A 20,820-nucleotide genomic window follows, 5' to 3' on the forward strand; every position below is an offset into this window, starting at 1 on the left:
GAGGTCTCCCACTCACATTTGTAATTTCTCCAAAGTAAGGAAGCTTCTCTTTTAATCAAAACAAGGCAGCACATTCTATTGTGTGTGACTGGTAAGAAAAGAGACAAGAGCAACTGAAACAGTGGGCCACGTTGTTTAGAAAGTTGAGACAAGCAGGACTGAGGCTATTCAGGAAAAAAAAAAAAAAAAAAAGACATGGAAAATGTCTAAAGCCAAAAAAAGTCCATGATGCTAGTACAGACCAAAGGTGTCTGAGAGCCTTCAGCATGTGAGTACATTTGGGGCAGTCCAGGTCACTGACCTGACTTGCTCTGCCCAGGAAGAGAAAGACCCCCTACCTCAGTGGAGAAGGATGATAGTTCAATTAAACAAGATGCCTGTATTTGACAGAAATCCTGTCCAGAGCATGGAAAGGGAGATCCTTTCCCTCTGTTCTGGTCAGAAGGCTGGAGGCTACTGCAAAATATAATAATAATAATAATAATAATAGGACCAACACATTAAGCATTTATTATATTCCAGAACCTACTTAGAAATGTTAAACACATATTTACATTTTTAGTCCTTACAATAGCTTTATGAGGTTGATACTATTATTATATTTTCAGATTAGGAAATCAAGTTACAGAGACGTAAGTAACTTGCCCAAAGTAATTCAGATTGTAAGCAGCAGAGCTGGGATTCAAGCGGTTGGGTTCAGTGCCTGCAGACTTAACCACAAGGGTACACTTACAGCAATGACATTGTGCGTCTAACAGAAAAGCATAAAATCCTAACATGTATCATCACAAGGATCAGGGCAGCATGCAGCTGTGACGAGTAATGGGCTCATGGGCATCTAGACAACTATTAGCAGCTTTGGTGAAAACAAAGCAAGGGCTATTTTTTCCTCATCTACTACATATGTAGTGCCACCACTTAGAAGGTAGAGAAAGCAATTCAGGAACTAGACTCTGGATACAATTCTAAGCCAACGACCTTCTGATTTGCCCCATGGGAGTGATAAGAACAGTATCATCCTATGATATGCCCTAGGGCAAGGGTTCTCAAACTGGCATATGACGGCTCACTGGGAGGGCTTGTTTAAAAAGTGCATATTTTTTGGATACCACTATTAGTTTCTGATTTAGTAGGTCTGAGTCTGCATTTTAGACAAGCAACTCCAGGTGATTCTAATTCAGTGGATGGAGGAGAAAGCTTTGATAAATATTGGGCAAGAGTCTAAGAAATCAAACTTAAGGAAGTTCAGAACAAAGGGTGTGATTCCTTTATCTAAAAGAGACTGCTATAAAGGAATGCAACCCCTAAAATGGCAGGAGACTGCCAAAGAATAATATCCTAAGTGTAAAATAAAAAATAATTCCGGTGAAACTGAGCTTCTAAGGAGGCAACAAGGTTGTGTATAATTATGCAAGACAACAGGCATCAACCCTGTCCCTATGTTCTCAGATTGCACAATATAGAAGGGGAAGAAAGCTACTGAAAGTGGCATCCAGTAATCCAATATGGGAGAGCTAGTATGTGAAGCTGATTGGCTTCGCCTCCATTGCTTCCTCCTCATCTGACCCATAATTATATTTTACGTTTTCTTGTTTACCTCCTCCAGAGAAATATATCCTCCTGTATCTAGAACAGTCCCTGGCACCTGAGAGTATTACAGTAAATATGCATTAAATGAATGAGATGACCAAATGGGAGTATGTAAGATGAATTTCTTACCATAAATCGTAACCAAACAAGTTTGAAGGCTACTGACTTAGGTGGAAATACAAGTTCTTTGAGAAAGGCCTGTGGTGTGATGTAAAGTTAAGCTGCTTGAATCTGCCAAGATCCTAGCTTCTCTTTGCAGGGTTGCTGGAAGTTGGCCAGGGACAGGCTGTGGGGTGTGACTTGAGAAATGGTTCAGAAACGTGTTCAGATTCTACAATACAGAAGGGAATGAAAACTATTGAAAGTGGCATCCAGTAATCCAATATGGGAGAGCTAGCATGTGTAGCCGTAAACTCTGAAGAAGCTCAGAAGAAAGCATACGAGAGCCTGGGAAACCATGGAAGCCTCCCCCTCCCAGGGAAGGGCAAAGCCGCTGCTTTACCCAGGCTATTGACTGAGCTAGGTACCAAGCATTCTGTGAGGGCCCAGGGGTTTAAGAAATGAATTAAATATGCTCCCCCTGCCCTCTTTGAACTGAATCTAATGAGGAGACTTAAGAACTATTTTGTAACCTCTAGTTATATTTTCTGAATTTCAGAGTTTACATATTATACTTCAAAATGAGTCACGCCTTTATTTATATGTTGGTCTGTCTCAGCTGTGTTGTGGGTTGGTGGGAGGAGACCATACATACATACACACAGACTACATACATGCTGCTGATGTTACACACACACACACACCCCGCAAAGTGAAGTTCCACGCTCATTTTATTTAACAAAGACTAGAGAGGCCTTGAAGACAGCAGCTACCTGGAGCAGGAATAAGTGAAGCATGGTTCTGAACTATTTCTCAAGTCACACCCCACAGCCTGTCCCTGGCCAGCTTCCAGCAACCCTGCAAAGGGAAGTTAGGGTCTTGGCAGATATAAGGAGCTTAACTGTACATCACACCACAGCCCTTTCTCACGTGGGTTTTACATCATCATTCACAAAGAACTTATACAAATATTTCCATCTAAATCAGTAGCTTTCAAACTTGTTTGGCTATGATTTGCGGTAAGAAATTCATCTTACATACTCCCATTTGATCATCCCATTCATTGAATGCATATTTACTGTAATACTCCCAGGTGCCAGGCACTGTTCTAGATACAGGAGGATATGTTTCTCTGGAGGAGGTAAACAGTAAAAATGTAAAATATAATCATGGGTCAGACGATGATAAAGCAATGTAGGCAAAGCAAATCAGGGAAGGAGGATAGGGAAAGTAGGGGGATAGGAAATTGGTGTTTTCAATAGGGCAGCCAGTAAAGGCCCCACTGAGAACATGACATGAAATACAATCCTGCAGGAAGAGGATGGGTAGGCCATAAGGATATCAGTGGAGGAAAAGTAAAACGAATCAGCAAAACTGATGTGCTGGAAGTAGCCCCAGACAAAGCATATCCTAGTCCCATTTATGCCAGTTGTGGGCTTTAGACAAGTTACTTTCCCTCACTGAGTCTATTTCCTTCTTTGCAAAATGACGATGTGCTGCTTGATTCCCTCTAGACTCCTTTTTGGCTCAAACATTTCCCTGTATCTGTGTTCTAAGGATCCTCTTATGTCTTATTCCGGGTAGAAGTATATATGTATGTATGTATGTGTATTTATAGGTATATACCATAAAAAATGGTGGGATAAAATTTCATAAAAATTAATACCCTAATTACTTGCAAAATGCTCTAATACTTTTTATTTTTTCTATGTAGTTTTTTAAAATGCTGGCTATGCCCAGGTAAATTGATTCACTACCCACTAATGGTCTTAAAGAACTGTTTACAGTCAGTGAAATCTTCTTGGTTGTGGAGCTAAATTTGACATCAGCAAAACCACACACTCATCCAAGAAAAAAAAAGCTGGCTCAGTGCTGGAGGCTTCCTCTGCCCTTAGCTTTCAACACCCAGAAAACCCATATGCCCACACAGGCCTGCAAAACCAGAGGAAAGGCTTAAGTGTTAAATAGCTCTGGCCTCGGATCCCAGCTATGCCACTGTTTTCCTTTTGACATTAAGCAAGCTACATAACCACACTGAGGCTTAGGTTTCTTGTCAGTATAATGGAAATGATGACAAGGATTGAATCATAAAATATACATAGAGTGGCTGATGAAGTATCTAGCACTTAATAGATACTTAATAAATTGATGGTGGTGATGACGATAGAGAACCAGATACTATGAATGCCTGTAATAATCTTAGTAATATATGTTACAGGAGGAAAAATGTGTTTCCAAACTGTCTCTTTTAGTTTCTTCCCATTCCTAAACCCTCTCCTCCCTCCTTCAGCAAACTATATGGAAATGGATTTGAAGAAGTACAAAGTCATGCGTTCAATGGGACGACACTGATTTCACTGTAAGTATTTGCTCATTTCCCCAGCTCACGAATAAAAATGAAATATTACTCTGGCTACAAGATCACATTCAATCTTCAGCAACTAACTCAGGGCAAAAATAAACTTTCAAGTGGCTAGCCCTCAGTGTTTCATGCACGTTACTAGGCAACTGGCTGGCTAGAAACCCCACAGCACCCTGATTTCAAAGACAGATGCAGCCTGGATACATTGAAGTTGACAGTTTACTGAAATATTCAACACCCTACTTTATGCCTCCTCCAACTCAGTGCCTCCCTCTCTAGCCCCCTCACTCAGGTTGATGGTGTGTTAGAGGAAGCAGAATTCCAGAAAGAAATTCTTCCCTTGGCCCCACTGCAGAGAAATCAGATACCACTACCATTTACCAGTCTAATCAGCCACAACAGACCCATTCAGGGAGTCCCATCTCTGTACTGCTAGTGCGGGAGGAAGCTCATTTTCCACAAGGTAGGGAGCTTTGTGTTTTCACCACACCCTACCCAGTTCTTCATGTTAACAGCCTTTAACTCAAGAAGAGCATCGCTACTGTTTCCCTCATTGTTCTCAACCCCTCTTTCCTTCTATGGATCCTCTTCTAAAAGAGTGGCATATTCACAAAGTTTGTGGGGCTGGGGACATTTGAACCACAGCAAGTACAGGGTGAGGTAACAGTCACCCTACAATTTGTTCACAATAAAAACTGAGAGCACATGAAAAGTTCAATTAAAGCCAAAATTAAGGAAAATAAACAAAAAGGCCTTTAAAATAAACACGTTGTGTAAATCGTAATCTAGACTAATGCTTCTCAAATTTTTACACACCTAAGAAGAACCTGCAGATTTTTAAAATACAGATTCCTGGGCCTTACCCCCAGAAACTTGGATTCAGTGGATCTAGGTAGAGCCTGAGAATTTGCAATTTTAACAAGCTTCAGGAGATGCTGATGCTGTCAGTCTGAAGTTGGGTAGCCCAGTCTAAAGTTGGGTAGCAAAATTCTGCACAATATGCTGTTTATTTTTAATGATAGGTATCTATTATAAAATAGGTATCAGCCTCTATTATACTGATACATGCTATATAGTTTGGTGGCTAAGAGAATAGACTTAAGAGACAGTGAGTAAGACTCAAACTCCAGTCCCACTATTTAACAGCTGGTATGACCTTGAGCAAGTTACTTAACCTATCTAAGCCACAGTATCCTCATTCATAAAGTGGATCCACTAATAGGCTTGTTTTGAAGATACCCCCACCAAAATGAAAAGATCTGTTTCATATCCTCAATACTTAACACAGTGCCTGGCACATAGTAGGTGCTTATTTATTATGTACTATACAATATAATTAATTATAAGTAAACAATTAAACAAGATTATATTTTTGTGTGCTTAGTACAGCATAGTAGCACATACTAAGTGTTCAAGAAATGGTAGAATTTTTAAAGTTTTCTCCTATCTTGGAGTGAATTTGCCCTCCTGTTCTTTTTGACTTGATGACTTCATGAAAGGTTCATTAACAAGCATCCTTAAGTTAATGAAGGGTTCGCTCAGGCCAATTGAATCGATTTCTGCCAAACTTAAATCAGAGGCATTTATATCATCTCCTGGCACAGTTCTCTCAGATGCCTCATTCCATTATTCACTCAACAAATGTTTATGAAGCATCAGCTGTGTTTGAAGAAACATGTCATATTTTGAGGGGAAATGAAGATGATTAAGTCCTAGTGTCGCCCTACAGGAGCTTACAGCACAGGAAGAAGCATCTCCAAATGCTGTCTAAACTATACATGAAGTACTAACTAAAACAGAAGCAAAGCATGAAGCCTCCCCAGAGAGAAGTAAAGTTCTCTGGAATTTCAAGGCAGGAGGAAAGGAAAGTATAAAAAGTCTCTGGGAAAGGTGGGCTTTGAGCTGGGCATAACTTAGGCAAAAATAGAGGAAAAACGCCTTCCAAGTAGAGGACAGCAAGAAGAATGGTCCAGAAGAGGAAGTATAGGATGTGTTCATAGACCAGCAAATAGTACTTTCTAGATACGAGTTAGGGACAAAACAGGAAGAGCCTCAGATGCCATAGTAAAGAGTTTAGACTCTCTTCTCCAGAAAACAAGAAGCCATTGAAAGTTCTGAGTTGGAAGTATAAAATGAGTGCTTAAAGAAGGCTCATCTGTTAGCAGGAAGGACGGAAGGCTGGAAGGGGTAGGGCAGGGCTAGAGACACAAATGCCAGGGTCATCTGAATAGAGGGGATGGCTGAAATCCTGTGTGGCTGAGGTTACCTGAACAGGGGGAAAAACAAAAGAAGTGAATATTAAATTAAAGGGAAACAAGATGAGCATGAAGAGCAAGAGCAAAATAAAACAGATGGGAGGAAAACCAACACAGTATGTCTGTGTGAGGTCAGGAAAAATAGAAATATAGGAGGGAAGATTTCAGGTGGTCAGCAGCATTTCAGCTGTTACAGAGATACCAAAATGGGTATGAACTATGAAAAGTCCAATTAGTCAACATTCTGTATGCCCTGCATCTCACTGTTGTAAGAAAAAGGCAACCATGGACATGAGTCAGTTTGCCAAGAACAAACTTAATTTCATTCAACAAACATTTATTAAGCACCACTGATATACTAAGCACTGTGTTAGGTACTGAGTCTGCAATGGTAGAGAGGACACAGTCCCTGCCCTTTTGAAGTTTCTGATCTATCAAAAGAGACAGACCATAAAAGCAAATAATAGATAAAATTATTACAAGGGTAATATATACTATGAAGGACATAACCTGTTACTGAGATCTGAGAGAGTATGAGGGGTGACCAATTTAGGCAAGGTACCCAGGATGGCCTCACCGAGGACGTGATATTTAGGCTGAGCCTGAAGGATGACAAGGATTCCACCGTGGCAACAGTGAGGGAAGCACATTACAGAAAGAGGGAGCAGATGTGCAAAGGTCCTGAGTTGGAAAAGGAACTAAGTTGGTAAGTCCCAGGAATTGGGGAGGCCAGTATGGCTGGAGGGTCTTTAGCACGGGGGAGACTGAAGATGAAGGAGATGGAGCAGGATTGAGCAGCCATGGGAAAGGAGTCTGAATTCTCTTCTAAGGGCAAGGTCACCCATTAAAGACTTTAAGTAGCAGGGGAGAAGCAGTTTTCAAAATTGTCAAGCAAAATTTTCAAACGATGCATTCAGCCCTTCCTCATAAACAGGCCTGTCCAAAGTTGTTCAGAACACAATGATACTGAAGTCCTGCAAAGTTCGCAAACACCTGACTTACTAAGGCAGCACAGGACACAGGAAAGACAGGAGCAGCTCCAGAAGGTGGCCCTGAGGCTCCTGATGGGGTCTAGGAGTCAGTCCCTACTGTTCCCAGAGCACCCCAGCTGGGAAAACTTTGGTGGAACTTATGGATTCTTCCACTGTGCTTCAAAAGGTCATCCTGCCTGTGCTTCTCACACCTGCAAGGTCACGTCATTGGGAGAATTCTCAAAAGTGACCCCCAGGAAAATGTGGGAAATTGATTTATTTTTTGACCAAGTTGCGTAATACAGAGTTATCAGTATACAGAAAGATCTGGGTTTTAGTAAAACATGTGAAATGCTCTGTCATGAAATTTGAACAATTAATCTGACTGGGCTAACACAAGAATAATTTGCTCACAGAGTCCAGTTTCAATGATGTATAACTATAACTGAATATAATTAAAACAAAACACATCAGGAAGAAGAGTCATGGAGGTTTAGGAAGAAAAAATTGTTTTGATTTAGATTTTAAACAGCAATGGACTCTGACAATCTCATCTCTTTGAAAGTGGAAATACACCCAGGGGATGGGACGATGTGAGATTGACAGGTGGATTCTGATGAAAGGGGCTGAGGGTTTCCAAAGAAAATGCTTAGTAGAAATGTGGAAAACAGCCACCCAGAGAGTGAAATGCAGGGGCTTTTGCAGTTCTTAAACAGCAAGGAGGGTAGGGAATGGATGTTAGTATGTTTGTTTTGCTGTGTACACTGTAATGGTGGTAAGAGAATCATGTCCCCATGCTTGAAATCATCACACCGATAGATGCGCACTGTGCCCACCATCCAGGGTTTTCCAGATGCTCTGTCAATCACAACCATTCTCTTATAGAGAGGAAGTGCTCAAAAAAAGGCTGGCAGGCTTGAGCCCAGGGATTCCTCTTCTAGTTCCCTCGACTACTCAGAGAAGGGCCTGTGCTTAGAGATACCAGTGCCAGGGCCCAGAAAGGAGGCTGCCTAGGAGGACCAGATTGTGCTGCTCCTAAGGAGTTTAGCCTGAATGACTTTGAACTCAAGGCAGCAGAGCCCTCAGGGAGCTACTTCCATAACAGCTTTTGGCTTCTTCCACGGCCTTGAGAGTAGTGGCCCTCAACACTTTTTCCATGACACACACACACACATCTGGCCATGATCATTTACACTGCACAGCCCCATGGGGCAATTTTCTACAGAGGCTGTAAGTCCTCTTTCTTACCCACTGAGAAATGCATATCTGAAAGAAAAAGAATACAAATTACCCTACAAAAGGGATAACTCTGAACGGACCCTACTTTTTCAAGTATTTGCAAACTTCAATATGTAACTATTAGCACACTCTGAGACCTCCAAGGTCACAATGGCTGAGAGGCTAACAAAGAGTAGGTTGCACTCCAGCCCTTCAGCCTTGGCCTCTTGGAGCAGCACTTTCATCCTTACCCAGCTGTCTGGTGGTAAACTTTCACAGCTCTAAGACAGGAGGGGGTGAGTACTTTAACTTACAGGACAGAGTTCTACCAAGTGATGAGGGAGTGGAAGAAAAAAGGAGCAGCCAAACACACATGCCAGCAATTTCACTATTTCATTAAAAACTAGCATGTCTTTTTCCCACTCTCCCTCCACTTCCCCCTTTTTCCCCTTCTAACCCTACCGCCATGCACATAGGTTGGTCTAAATATGTGTACACACAGCTATGAATGCTTACACATGAGGTACAAACTCCACTAAGGAAAATGTCCTTTCCCACAGGGAGCTAAAGGAAAACATACATCTGGAGAAGATGCACAATGGAGCCTTCTGTGGGGCCATGGGGCCGAAAATCTTGTGAGTAGAGTGGTGCTGCCTCCCCTCCCTGCCCAGTGTGCCCCAACAGGACTGCTTAGGGTGATCCCTCCATATCATCCTCAAGCTGATATGTGAGACATCAGCCTCTACACCTGAAAAGGCTGCTGGTGGAAAGACCAAGTGTATCACACTGCCATAATAAAGTACCCCAAACTGACAGGCTTAGACAAAAGAAATTCTGTCTTATGGTTCTGGAAGACAGATGTCCAAAATCAAGGTGTCAGCAGGGATTGGCTCCCTCTGAGGGCTGTGAAGGAAGCATCTATTCCAGGCCTCTCCTAGCTTGTGCTAGTTCTTTCTGGTTGTGGCAGCATAACTCCAGTCTTCACATGGTATTGTGTATGTGTGTGCATGTACGTATGTGTGTATGTGTGTATCTCCAAATTGCCCCTTTAAATAAGAATAGCAGTCATATTGGATTAGAGCCTACCGTAATAACCTCATTTTAACTTCACTACCTCTGTAAAGACCCTATCTCCAAATAAGGTCTAAGGTACTGAGGACATCAAGATATGAATTTGAGCAGGGGACACAATTCAACCCATAACACCAAATATGGGGGGTGGTGGCCTCGTGTGCTGGCAAAGAGGCTGGCTACCCACCTGGAATCCATTCATGGGAATCTAAGACCAGAGATCTGGCTTGCCCCTGGCACTTGGCTGGACAGGGCTGAGGTGCTGTCAGATTCTCTGAGGGTGCAAGGATTAGGACCAGGCTCTCGCAGTTAAAGAGGGTTTAAAGGATACATGGGAAATTGCTTCCAAGATGGCCAAATAGGAACAGCTCTGGTCTGCAGCCCCCAGCGAGACTGATGCAGAAGACGGGTGATTTCTGCATTTCCAACTGAGGTACCTGGTTCATCTCACTGGGACTGGCTGGACAGTGGGTGCAGCCCACAGAAAGCCAGCTGAAGCAGGGCGGGGCATCGCCTCACCTGGGAAGCACAAGGGGTCCAGGGATTTCCCTTTCCTAGCCAAGGGAAGCTGTGAGAGACTGTACCTGGAGAAACAGTACACTCCTGCCCAAATACTGTGCTTTTCCTATGGTCTTTGCAACCAGTAGACCAGGAGATTCCCTCCCGTGCCTGGCTCAGTGGGTCCCATGCTCACAGAGTCCAGCAAACCAAGATCCATTGGCTTGAAATTTTTGCTGCTAGCGCAGCAGACCTGAGATGCTGGAGCTTGGCGGGGGGAGGGGCGTCACCATTGCTGAGGCTTGAGTAGGTGGTTTTACGCTCACCGTATAAACAAAGCTGCCAGGAAGCTCGAACTGGGTGGAGCCACCGCAGCTCAGCAAGGCTGACTGCCTCTCTAGATTCCACCTCTGTGGGCAGGACATATCTGAACAAAGGCAGCAGCCACAGTCAGGGAATTATAGATAAAACCCTCGTTTCTCGGGACAGAGCACCTAGGGAAAGGGGCAGCTGTGGGCACAGCTTCTGCAGACTTAAACGTCCCTGCCTGACAGCTCTGAAGAGAGCAGTCATTCTCCCAGCACAGCGTTCAAGCTCTGATAACAGACAGAATGCCTCCTCAAGTGGGTACCTGACCCCCGTGTAGCCTGACTGGGAGACACATCCCAGTAGGGGCCGACAGACACCTCATACAGGAGAGCTCTGGCTGGCATCTGGCAGGTGCCCCAATGGGACAAAGCTTCCAGAGGAAGGATCAGTCAGGAATATTTGCTGTTCTGCAGCCTCTGCTGGTGATACCCAGGCAAACAGGGTCTGGAGTGGACCTCCAGCAAACTCCAACAGACCTACAGCTGACAGGCCCGACTGTTAGAAGGAAAACTAACAAACAGAAAGGAATAGCATCGACATCAACAAAAAGGGCATTCACACCAAAACCCCATCCATAGCTCACCAACATCAATGAGCAAAGGTAGATAAAACCACAAAGATGGGGAGAAACCAGAGCCGAAAGGCTGAAAATTCCAAAACTCAGAACGTCTCTTCTCCTTCAAAGGATCACAACTCCTCACCAGCAAGGGAACAAAACTGGTCAGAGAATGAGTTTGATGAGTTGACAGAAGTAGGCTTCAGAAGGTGGGTAATAACAAACTTCTCCAAGCCAAAGGAACATGATCTAACCCATCACAAGGAAGCTAAAAACCTTGAAAAAAGGTTTGGCGAATGGCTAACTAGAATAACCAGTGTAGAAAAGAACATAAATGACCTGATGGAAACACAGCACAAGAACTTCGTGAAATATAAACAGCTTCAATACCCAATTTAATCAAGTGGAAGAAAGGATATCAGTCATTGAAGATCAAATTAATGAAATAAAGCGAGAAGACAAGATTCGAGAAAAACAGACTGAAAACAAACGAATAAAGCCTCCAAGAAATATGGGACTATGTTAAAAGACCATATCTATGTTTGATTGGTGTACCTGAAAGTGATGGGGAGAAAGGAACCAAGTTAGAAAACACACCTGGCTATTATCCAAGAGAACTTCCCCAACTTAGCAAGGCAGGCCAACATTCAAATTCAAGACATAAAGACAACACCACAAAGATAATCCTCCAGAAGAGCCATCTCAAGACACATAATTGTCAGATTCACCAAGGCTGAAATGAAGGAAAAAATGTTAAGGGCAGCCAGAGAGAAAGGTCAGGTTACCCACAAAGGGAAGCCCATCAGACTAACAGCGGATCTCTCGGCAGAAACCCTACAAGCCAGAAGAGAGTGGGGGCCAATATTCACCATTCTTAAAGAAAAGAATTTTCAACCCAGATTTTCATAGCCAGCCAAATTAAGCTTCATAAGTGAAGGAGAAATAAAATCCTTTACAGACAAGCAAATGCTGAGAGATTTTGTCACCACCAGGCCTGCCTTACAAGACCTCTTGAAGGAAGCACTAAACATGGAAAGGAACAACCAGTACCAGCCACTGCAGAAACATACCAAATTGTAAACGCCATCGATGCTATGAAGAAATCGCATCAACTAATGGGCAAAATAACCAGCTAGCATCATAATGACAGAATCAAATTCACACATAACAATATTAATCTTAAATGTAAATGGACTAAATGCCCCAATTAAAAGACACAGACTGGCAAATTGGAAAAAGAGTCAAGACCCATCGGTGTGCTGTATTCAGGAGACCCAACTCACATGCAGAGACACACATAGGCTCAAAATAAAGGGATGGAGGAAGATCTACCAAGCAAATGGAAAGCAAAATAGCAGGAGTTGCAATCCTAGTCTCTGATAAAACAAACTTTAAACCAACAGAGATCAAAAGAGACAAAGAAGGCCATTACATAATGGTAAAGGGATCAATTCAATAAGAAGAGCTAACTATCCTAAATATATATGCACCCAGTATGGGAGCACCCAGATTCATAAAGCAAGTCCTTAGAGACCTACAAGGAGACTTAGACTCCCGCACAATAATAATGGGAGACTTTAACATCCAACTGCCATTACAGGGCAGATCAATGAGACAGAAAATTAACAAGGATATCCAGGACATGAACTCAGCTATGAACCAAGTGGACCTAATAAACATCAACAGAACTCTCCAACCCAAATCAACAGAATATACATTCTTCTCAGCACCACATCACACTTATTCTAAAACTGACCACATAATTGGAAGTAAAACACTTCACAGCAAATGTAGAAGAACAGAAATCACAACAAACTGTCTCTCAGACCACAGTGCAATCAAATTAGAACTCAGGATTAAGAAACTCACTCAAAACTGCACAACTACATAGAAACTGAACAACCTGCTCCTGAATGACTACTGGGTAAATAACAAAATGAAGGCAGCAATAAAGATGTTCTTTGAAATCAATGAGAACAAAGGCACAATGTACCAGAATCTCTGGGACACATTTAAAGCTGCATGTAGAGTGAAATTTATAGCACTAAATGCCCACAAGGAAAAGCAGGAAAGATCTAAAATCGACATTCTAACATCACAACTAAAAGAACTAGAGAAGCAAGAGCAAACACATTCAAAAGCTAACAGAAGACAAGAAATAACTAAGATGAGAGCAGAACTGAAGGAGATAGAGACACAAAAAACCCTTCAAAAAATCAGTGAATCCAGGAGCTTGTTTTTTGAAAAGATCAACAAAATAGATACACTGCTAGCAAGACTGATCAAGAAGAAAAGAGAGAAGAATCAAATAGACACAATAAATAAATGATAAAGGGGATATCACCACTGATTCCACAGAAATACAAACTACCATCAGAGAATACTATAAACACCTCTAGGCAAATAAACTAGAAAATCCAGAAGAAATGGGTAAATTCCTGGACACATACACCCTCCCAAGACTAAATCAGGAAGAAGTCGAATCTCTGAATAGACCAATAACAGGTCCTGAAATTGAGGCAGTAATTAATAGCCTACCAACCAAAAAAAGTCCAGGACCAGATGGATTCACAGCCAAATTCTACCAGAGGTACAAAGAGGGGCTGGTACCATTCCTTCTGAAACGATTCCAATCAACAGAAAGAGAGAGAATCCTCCCTAACTCATTTTATGAGGCCAGCATCATCCTGATAACAAAGCCTGGCAGAGACACAACAAAAAAAGAGAATTTTAAGCCAATACCCCTGATGAACATCGATACGAAAATCCTCAATAAAATACTGGCAAACCAAATCCAGCAGCACAACAAAAAGCTTATCCACCACAATCAAGTTGGCTTCATCCCTGGGATGCAAGGCTGGTTCAGCATACACAAATCAATAAATGTAATCCATCACATAAACAGAACCTATGACAAAAACCACATGATTATCTCAATAAATGCAGAAAAGGCCTTCGACAAAATTCAGCAGCCCTTCATGCTAAAAACACTCAATAAACTAGGCATTTATGGAATGTATCTCAAAATAATAAGAGCTATTTATGACAAACCCACAGTGAATATCATACTGAATGGGCAAAAACTGGAAGCATTCCCTTTGAAAACCGGCAAAAGACAAGGATGCCCTCTCTCACCACTCCTATTCAACATAGTAATGGAAGTTCTGGCCAGGACAATCAGGCAAAAGAAAGAAATAAAGCGTATTCAACTAGGAAGAGAGGAAGTCAAATTCTCTCTGTTTGCAGAAGACATGATTGTATATTTAGAAAACCCCATCATCTCAGCCCAAAATCTCCTTAAGCTGATAAGCAACTTCAGCAAAGTCTCAGGATACAAAATCAATGTGCAAAAATCACAAGCATTCTTGTACACCAATAAGAAACAAACAGAGAGCCACATCATGAGTGAACTCCCCTTCACAACTACTACAAAGAGAATAAAATACCTGGGAATCCAACTTACAAGGGATGTAAAGGACCTCTTCAAGGAGAACTACAAACCACTGCTCAACGAAATAAAAGAGGACACAAACAAATGGCATTCCCCACTTAATAAATGGTGTTGGGAAAACTGGCTAGCCATATGTAGAAAGCTGAAACTGGATCCCTTCCTTACACCTTATACAAACATTAACTCACGATGGATTAAAGACTTAAATGTAAGACCTAAAAACATAAAAACCCTAGAATAAAATATAGGCAATACCATTCAGGACATAGGCATGGGCAAAGACTTCATGACTAAAACACCAAAAGCAATGGCAACCAAAGCCAAAATTGACAAACGGGATCTAGTTAAACCAAAGAGCTTCTGCACAGCAAAAGAAACTATCAGCAGAGTGAACAGGCAACCTACAGAATGGGAGAAAATTTTTGCAATCTATCCATCTAACAAAGGGCTAATATCCAGAATCTACAAAGAACTTAAACAAATTTACAAGAAAAAAACAAACAACTCCATCAAAAAATGGGCAAAGGATATGAACAGACACTTCTCAAAACAAGACATTTATGCAGCCAACAGACATATGAAGAAATGCTCATCATCACTGGTCATCAGAGAAATGCAAATCAAAACCACAATGAGATACCATCTCACACCAGTAGAATGGCGATCATTAAAAAGTCAGGAAACAGAAGATACTGGAGAGGATGTGGAGAAATAGGAATGCTTTTACTCTGTTGGTGGGAGTGTAAATTAGTTTACCCATTGTGGTAGATGGTGTGGTAATTCCTCAAGGATCTAGAACTAGAAATACCATTTGACCCAGCAATCCCATTACTGGGTATATACCCAAAGGATTATAAATCGTGCTACTATTAAGACATATGCACACGTATGTTTATTGCAGCACTACTCACAATAGCCAAGACTTGGAACCAACCCAAATGCCCATCAATAATAGACTGGATAAAGAAACTGTGGCGCATATATACCATGGAATACTATGGAACCATAAAAAAGGATGAGTTCATGTCCTTTGCAGGGACATGGATGAAGCTGGAAGCCATCATTCTCAGCAAACTATCACAAGGACACAAAACCAAACACTGCCTGTTCTCACTCATAAGTGGGAGCTGATCAATGAGAACACATGGACACAGGGAGGAGAATGTCACACACCAGGGCCTGCTGGGGGGTGGAGGTGCTGGGGGAGGGATAGCATTAGGAGAAATACCTAATGTAAATTATTAGTTGATGGGTGCAGCAAACCAACATGGCACATGTATACCTACGTAACAAACCTGCATGTTGTGCACATGTACCCCAGAACTTAAAGTATTTTTAAAAAGAAAAAAAAGGATACAAGGGAAAGTTAGGAGAAATAGAACACTGAATCTGACAAAGCCTGAAACATCCAACATGAAACATCCAACATCCTGCAGAGACCTGAAGTTGCAGTCAGGTTTCAGGGATAAATGCAACAGCATTCCAACTACTGTGCTGCTCTCACACAGGGCAACTGGTTATCCCATCACAGAAGTGGCAGTCCACGACACCACTAACCTACTCTAGCAGCTGTTATTTATCCAATAAACATTGATTGAACCTATCCTGTGTACCAGGCACCGTGGTGAACAGACTGTAGTAAGCAAAATAGCCCTGGTCCTTGCCCTTAACCAGATGACAGTCACATAAGGGAGACAACAACGAACAGGCAAAGCAATAAACAGGCATGTCATTTTACAATGAAAAAAGTTCTAGAAAATGGTGAGCAGGGTAACCCAGTTCATTTGTTTGTTTATTCATCCATTTATTCACTAACTCTTATGAACCCATACTCTGACTGGATGAGGCATCAGAGAAATGGCAGAGAATAAGAAGAGATAAGCACTTCTGCCTTCATAGAATGGGGAAAACAGACAAGGATCATATAAGTAAATAAAATATGTAGTCATCCAAATGCTATCGGTTGTAGAGGAGAAAACTCATTTGGTTGTGGGGAAAGGAGTTCTGGAGAGGGTATTACTATTTTAAAGGGGATGGTGAGGGAAGACTATCCCGAAAAAGTGTCGTTTGAACTAACACCTAAAGGAAGTAAGAAAGCAAGTTATGTGATTATCTGCAGGAAAAGTGTTCCAGGAGGGGGAACAGCAAAAGCAAAGGCCTGAGACAGAATCTTGCCTTGTGTATTTGAAGAGCAGCAAGGAGGCCAATATGGCAGAGTGAGCAAAGAAGGGAATCATAGAATATAAGGACAGAGATGTGGCAGAGAGCTGGATCATGGTGGGGCCTGTGGTCACTAGATGGACTTTGTGTTTTCTTTAAGTGAGATGGGGAGGCTTTGGGGTTTTGAGCAAGGGAAGGAAATGAGCTGTCCTGGTTATTCTTCATAATGTAGATCCTGCCAAGATCAACTCATGACTGTCTACTTTCTATTTCCACCAGTGTAAAACACAAAGTCTGTCTATTTCCTAGCTCCTGTTCCTGTCAGCCCCTCACTCTCTATTTCCTAACTCCTTCCTGCTATCCACTTTTGACTGTCTACTTCCTATTCCTGCCACTGTGGAGCCCTGACTGTGCTAGTTCTTAGCTCCCACTGTCAACTCCTGACTTCATCTATTTCCTAGCTCCTGCCACTGTCCAGTTCTCACTCTGTCTACTTCATAAGTCCTGACACTATCGACTTCTGACTCTACTTCCTAATTCCCACCACTGAAATTCCTACATCTTTCTGTTTCCTAACTTCTGCCACTATCAATCCTAACTCCCTCTAATCTCCACTCAACTCTATAACTTCTGTTTACTTATGACTTCCACTACCTTGTGGCTCCTGCCCACTGCTTTCTCTGCTCTCAAATTCTGGCAACCTTATCCTAGGGGTCTTTTTCTATATGTATCATATGCAAAGCACACCAGACTCCAAATCCTGTAGGTTGACTGAATACTCTTCAGTTTAGCACATCCTGTAGGCAGAGCTGTTACAGCAAGCTGGCCATCTACTTGATCACTAGGCAAACAAAGAAAGCTGTCTCTGGCTCAGGTGCAAAACACAACCAAGCCACTGTGTTCCCAAGGCCCCTGCATGACAGTATTGGCTTGAAGAGCTGCTTGGTTAGCTCCTCAGAAGTGACTGTGGGCACTACAGATCCCTACACTCTCATGTCCAAAACAATAGCACCAGACCTAGGTCTCTTCCATCCCAAGAGGTTGTTCTTATTATACCCCTAGGATTTGAATCATATCTAAAAGCATCCACTCCACCCTTACTCAAAAAGTATTTCTCAAACTAGTCTGTTACTAAGACTGAAAACTCACTATCAGAGGTTCACTCCCTTGTAATGAGGCCTTACCATTTCAAAGAACCTAATTTTAAATTTACTCACTCACAAGACAAACAAAAAAGCCACCAGATCTTCAAAGAGCTCAATCCCGAACATGTCTGAGATAAAAAACCCTATAAAGCAGAATGAGAACCCTGGTTACCTAAATCAATAGGGACACAAAAGCAGGAAAGTCTGAAGCCCCTGGGACAAATTTTGCTGCCTTAATTTTTCCACTGAGGTCCTACACCATCATCATTCCATGTCATCAAGTTCATCTTCCATCAGTCACCTATTGGTCCCCTCCCATGTGCTGAACACCAAGTCTCGGGGATGATTGCTGAGGGGAGCTGTGCTGCTAGAAAAGTTTTGTGGGGCATCAGCAGCAGCCACTTAGAAGATGAGCAGAATTGTTTAATTCTCGTTGACTCTTTTCTCCTAACACTTAATGTGTTTAGAATTTTCTTGGACATTGCCTCAAGTCTAGTAAAACCAAAGAGTTCAGGACCTTGTTGACAAAGCCTAACCTTTCCATACAGTTCGACTTGCAAGGTTGTGTTTGCTTGCTTTGAACAGATGAATCAAGTTTGCATTAGAGAACATGCATTCTGCTTCCTAGGTAGATGATGGCTAATGCCACATAGGAGCTCTTAATAAGGTAACCAGCTTATGCTTCATGAAAACCTCTCCTGCAGGGCTTAATCAATCAAAGACTGAGGCATCTGAAGCCCTGAATAATTTCCCCTGGGGTAGAGCACAAAAGCTGATGTAACTGCACGTGCTGGCTGTCGCATAAAGCAAGTGGTTATTTTACTTCTGCTAAGTGGAAAGAAGTAGAGGAAGAGAGAGGGTGGGGAAAAGGAGTTGGAAGAGGGGAGAGACAGAGAAATGCTAATAAATGTATGGTAGGTGCAAGGAGTTATACTTAACCTTGAAAAGAATAATGAGGCGCACATGAGAAAAAATACAGAATCGCTTTTTTGAATTCAGATCTTAGTGAGAGTAATTGAAATGGAGAATTAAGGGGAAAGCAAGATGGAGAAGATTCCTCAGTGCCTATAACGATAATATTGTTGGGGGAGGTTCCATTCTCTGAATAAAATGTATAAAATAAATAAATAAAAAGCATTTCTCCCCTTTATTGTTCAGGGATATTTCTTCCACCAAATTGCAGGCCCTGCCGAGCTATGGCCTAGAGTCCATTCAGACGCTAATTGCCACGTCATCCCATTCTCTAAAAAAATTGCCATCGAGAGAAAAATTTGCCAATCTCCTGGAAGCCACGTTGACTTACCCCAGCCACTGCTGTGCTTTTAGAAACTTGCCAACAAAAGAGTAAGTAAAAAACAAAAGGTAAAGCCTACCCAAGCTGTGGCAGAAATTCAGATTTCAAAGTAGTCAATGAGTAGACAGCTCCACTCCCCTTCACTCCCTGCCTTCTCGGCCAACTCCACAGACATGGGGTCACTTTCAAATAGATAAGGAGAAAACAAACTGTTCTGTTTCCTTGTGGAAACTGCTGCCAAATAGTTGATTCACCCTGAAGCTAGAAGACCTTTGTAGCCAATTCTGGGTATACTGAATTAGAGGCCATTTTAGCATTTGCAGAACGGAGTACAAAACTGGCATCTCAAAGGATTTGTTCTAATCCTTATCAGAGAGCATCATTTTTTTAAGCGGAGGAAGAAGCTTCAGGATGGCAAAACTTACCTAATGTTTTAATCTTTAATTTAAAAAGGGACACAAAACACTACAGAAGGTTTTCAAAACTATTTCTCTCCTAGTAGACAAACATCTTCCATTTCAGAACAGAATTACAGCTAAAGATAAGCTTAGTATGGGAAGAGAAAGGGAATGAGCTCCTGGACGGTTTGCATCCAGTGGTCGGTATCGTACTGATTCCGTTCATCTAGGGTCGGGAACACGGTGGCTAAATTTCATTCTTTCCTCAGAGCATTGTTTGCCAGACTTTTTTTTTGACTGAGATGCATAGTAACAAACACTTTCGTATTGCAACCCAGTACGTCAACATATGTAACAGAAATAAAGCAGAGTAATACTTAACTTTTTAATATGTAATATGCTGATATTTTCTTGTTTATTTCACTCTATTTTATGCTTTTTTTTATTTTTAATGCCAGTCTTGATGTACTCTATTGCTTTCATGACCCACCAATGGGTCACACAACTTACAGTTGGGACAACACTGCCCTAAAGCGTTATTATTGCAGCCTACGGAGATAGGCTCTATTCAGTTAATCAGTTAAGGCACTAAGAGAGTGACACCAGATGCTGCTGTCTTTGTTTGGAATCAACCAAAATGAATTATTTATAATCAACCAGTATGCATTATTTGTGCCTTGCATATAGGAGGTTCAGCTCCACCTGAGGCTTTTGGGATAGCTGTGAAGATAAAACACTTGCTGTATTCAGAGAGTCATGCAGCATTAACTGAGCTTCAAAAACATTAACTGAGCACTCACTATGTTCCAAACACTGTGTGAAAGCCTGAAGGTACAAAGATAAGTCACAGACAGCTGTATGGGGGCAACACACAAGAGAGCCAATATTTAAGTCCAACATAGCAAATGTTATGACAGATCTGAGAACAGAACAGAGTGTTCTGAGAGCACTGAGGAAGAGTTTGTTAATGGTAGCAGGGATTATGGAAGGCTTCCTGACGGAAGTGATTTATGCTGAGTCTTGAAGAACAGGCAGGAGTTGTCTAGACAGAGTGAGAAAAAGCATGCAAAGAAGATAGAATGGCTCATGTGAAGACACAAAGTCAAGAGACGGTAGATGGAACTCTCTCAGAAAAAGTGAAACATGGACACATGGAGGAAGATGAAACAGAAGAGGAAGCCAAGGAGATGTGGGCCATGATGATCAGAGGGCCAGGTCCAGTTGTTTAGAGGATGGGGAGCCGTGAAGACTTTGAAGCAAGATTACTCAAATTTGCTTTTATAAAATACCACTTTGCAGCAAGGAGGATGGTTTGGAGGTGAGCAAAACTGGTGAGAGACCAGTTAGGAAAAGGATAGAGATATTGATTTATGATAAAGCTGA

At 41.9% G+C, this 20,820-nt stretch overlaps 1 protein-coding gene across 1 annotated transcript in view; it reads left to right on the forward strand.

Moving 5' to 3' along the window:
• Positions 1-20,820, forward strand: part of LHCGR (luteinizing hormone/choriogonadotropin receptor) — a 69,960-nt gene that overhangs the window by 38,689 nt on the left and 10,451 nt on the right. The window contains exons 7-9 of the mRNA XM_033175767.1: positions 3,980-4,048; positions 9,056-9,130; positions 18,904-19,089. Of these exons, the coding sequence (XP_033031658.1) occupies positions 3,980-4,048; positions 9,056-9,130; positions 18,904-19,089 (330 nt within the window). The remainder of the gene's footprint in view (positions 1-3,979; positions 4,049-9,055; positions 9,131-18,903; positions 19,090-20,820) is intronic.

The sequence above is a fragment of the Trachypithecus francoisi genome, unplaced genomic scaffold, assembly GCF_009764315.1.
Source record: "Trachypithecus francoisi isolate TF-2019V2 unplaced genomic scaffold, Tfra_2.0 Lachesis_group17, whole genome shotgun sequence".
NCBI lineage: Eukaryota > Metazoa > Chordata > Mammalia > Primates > Cercopithecidae > Trachypithecus > Trachypithecus francoisi.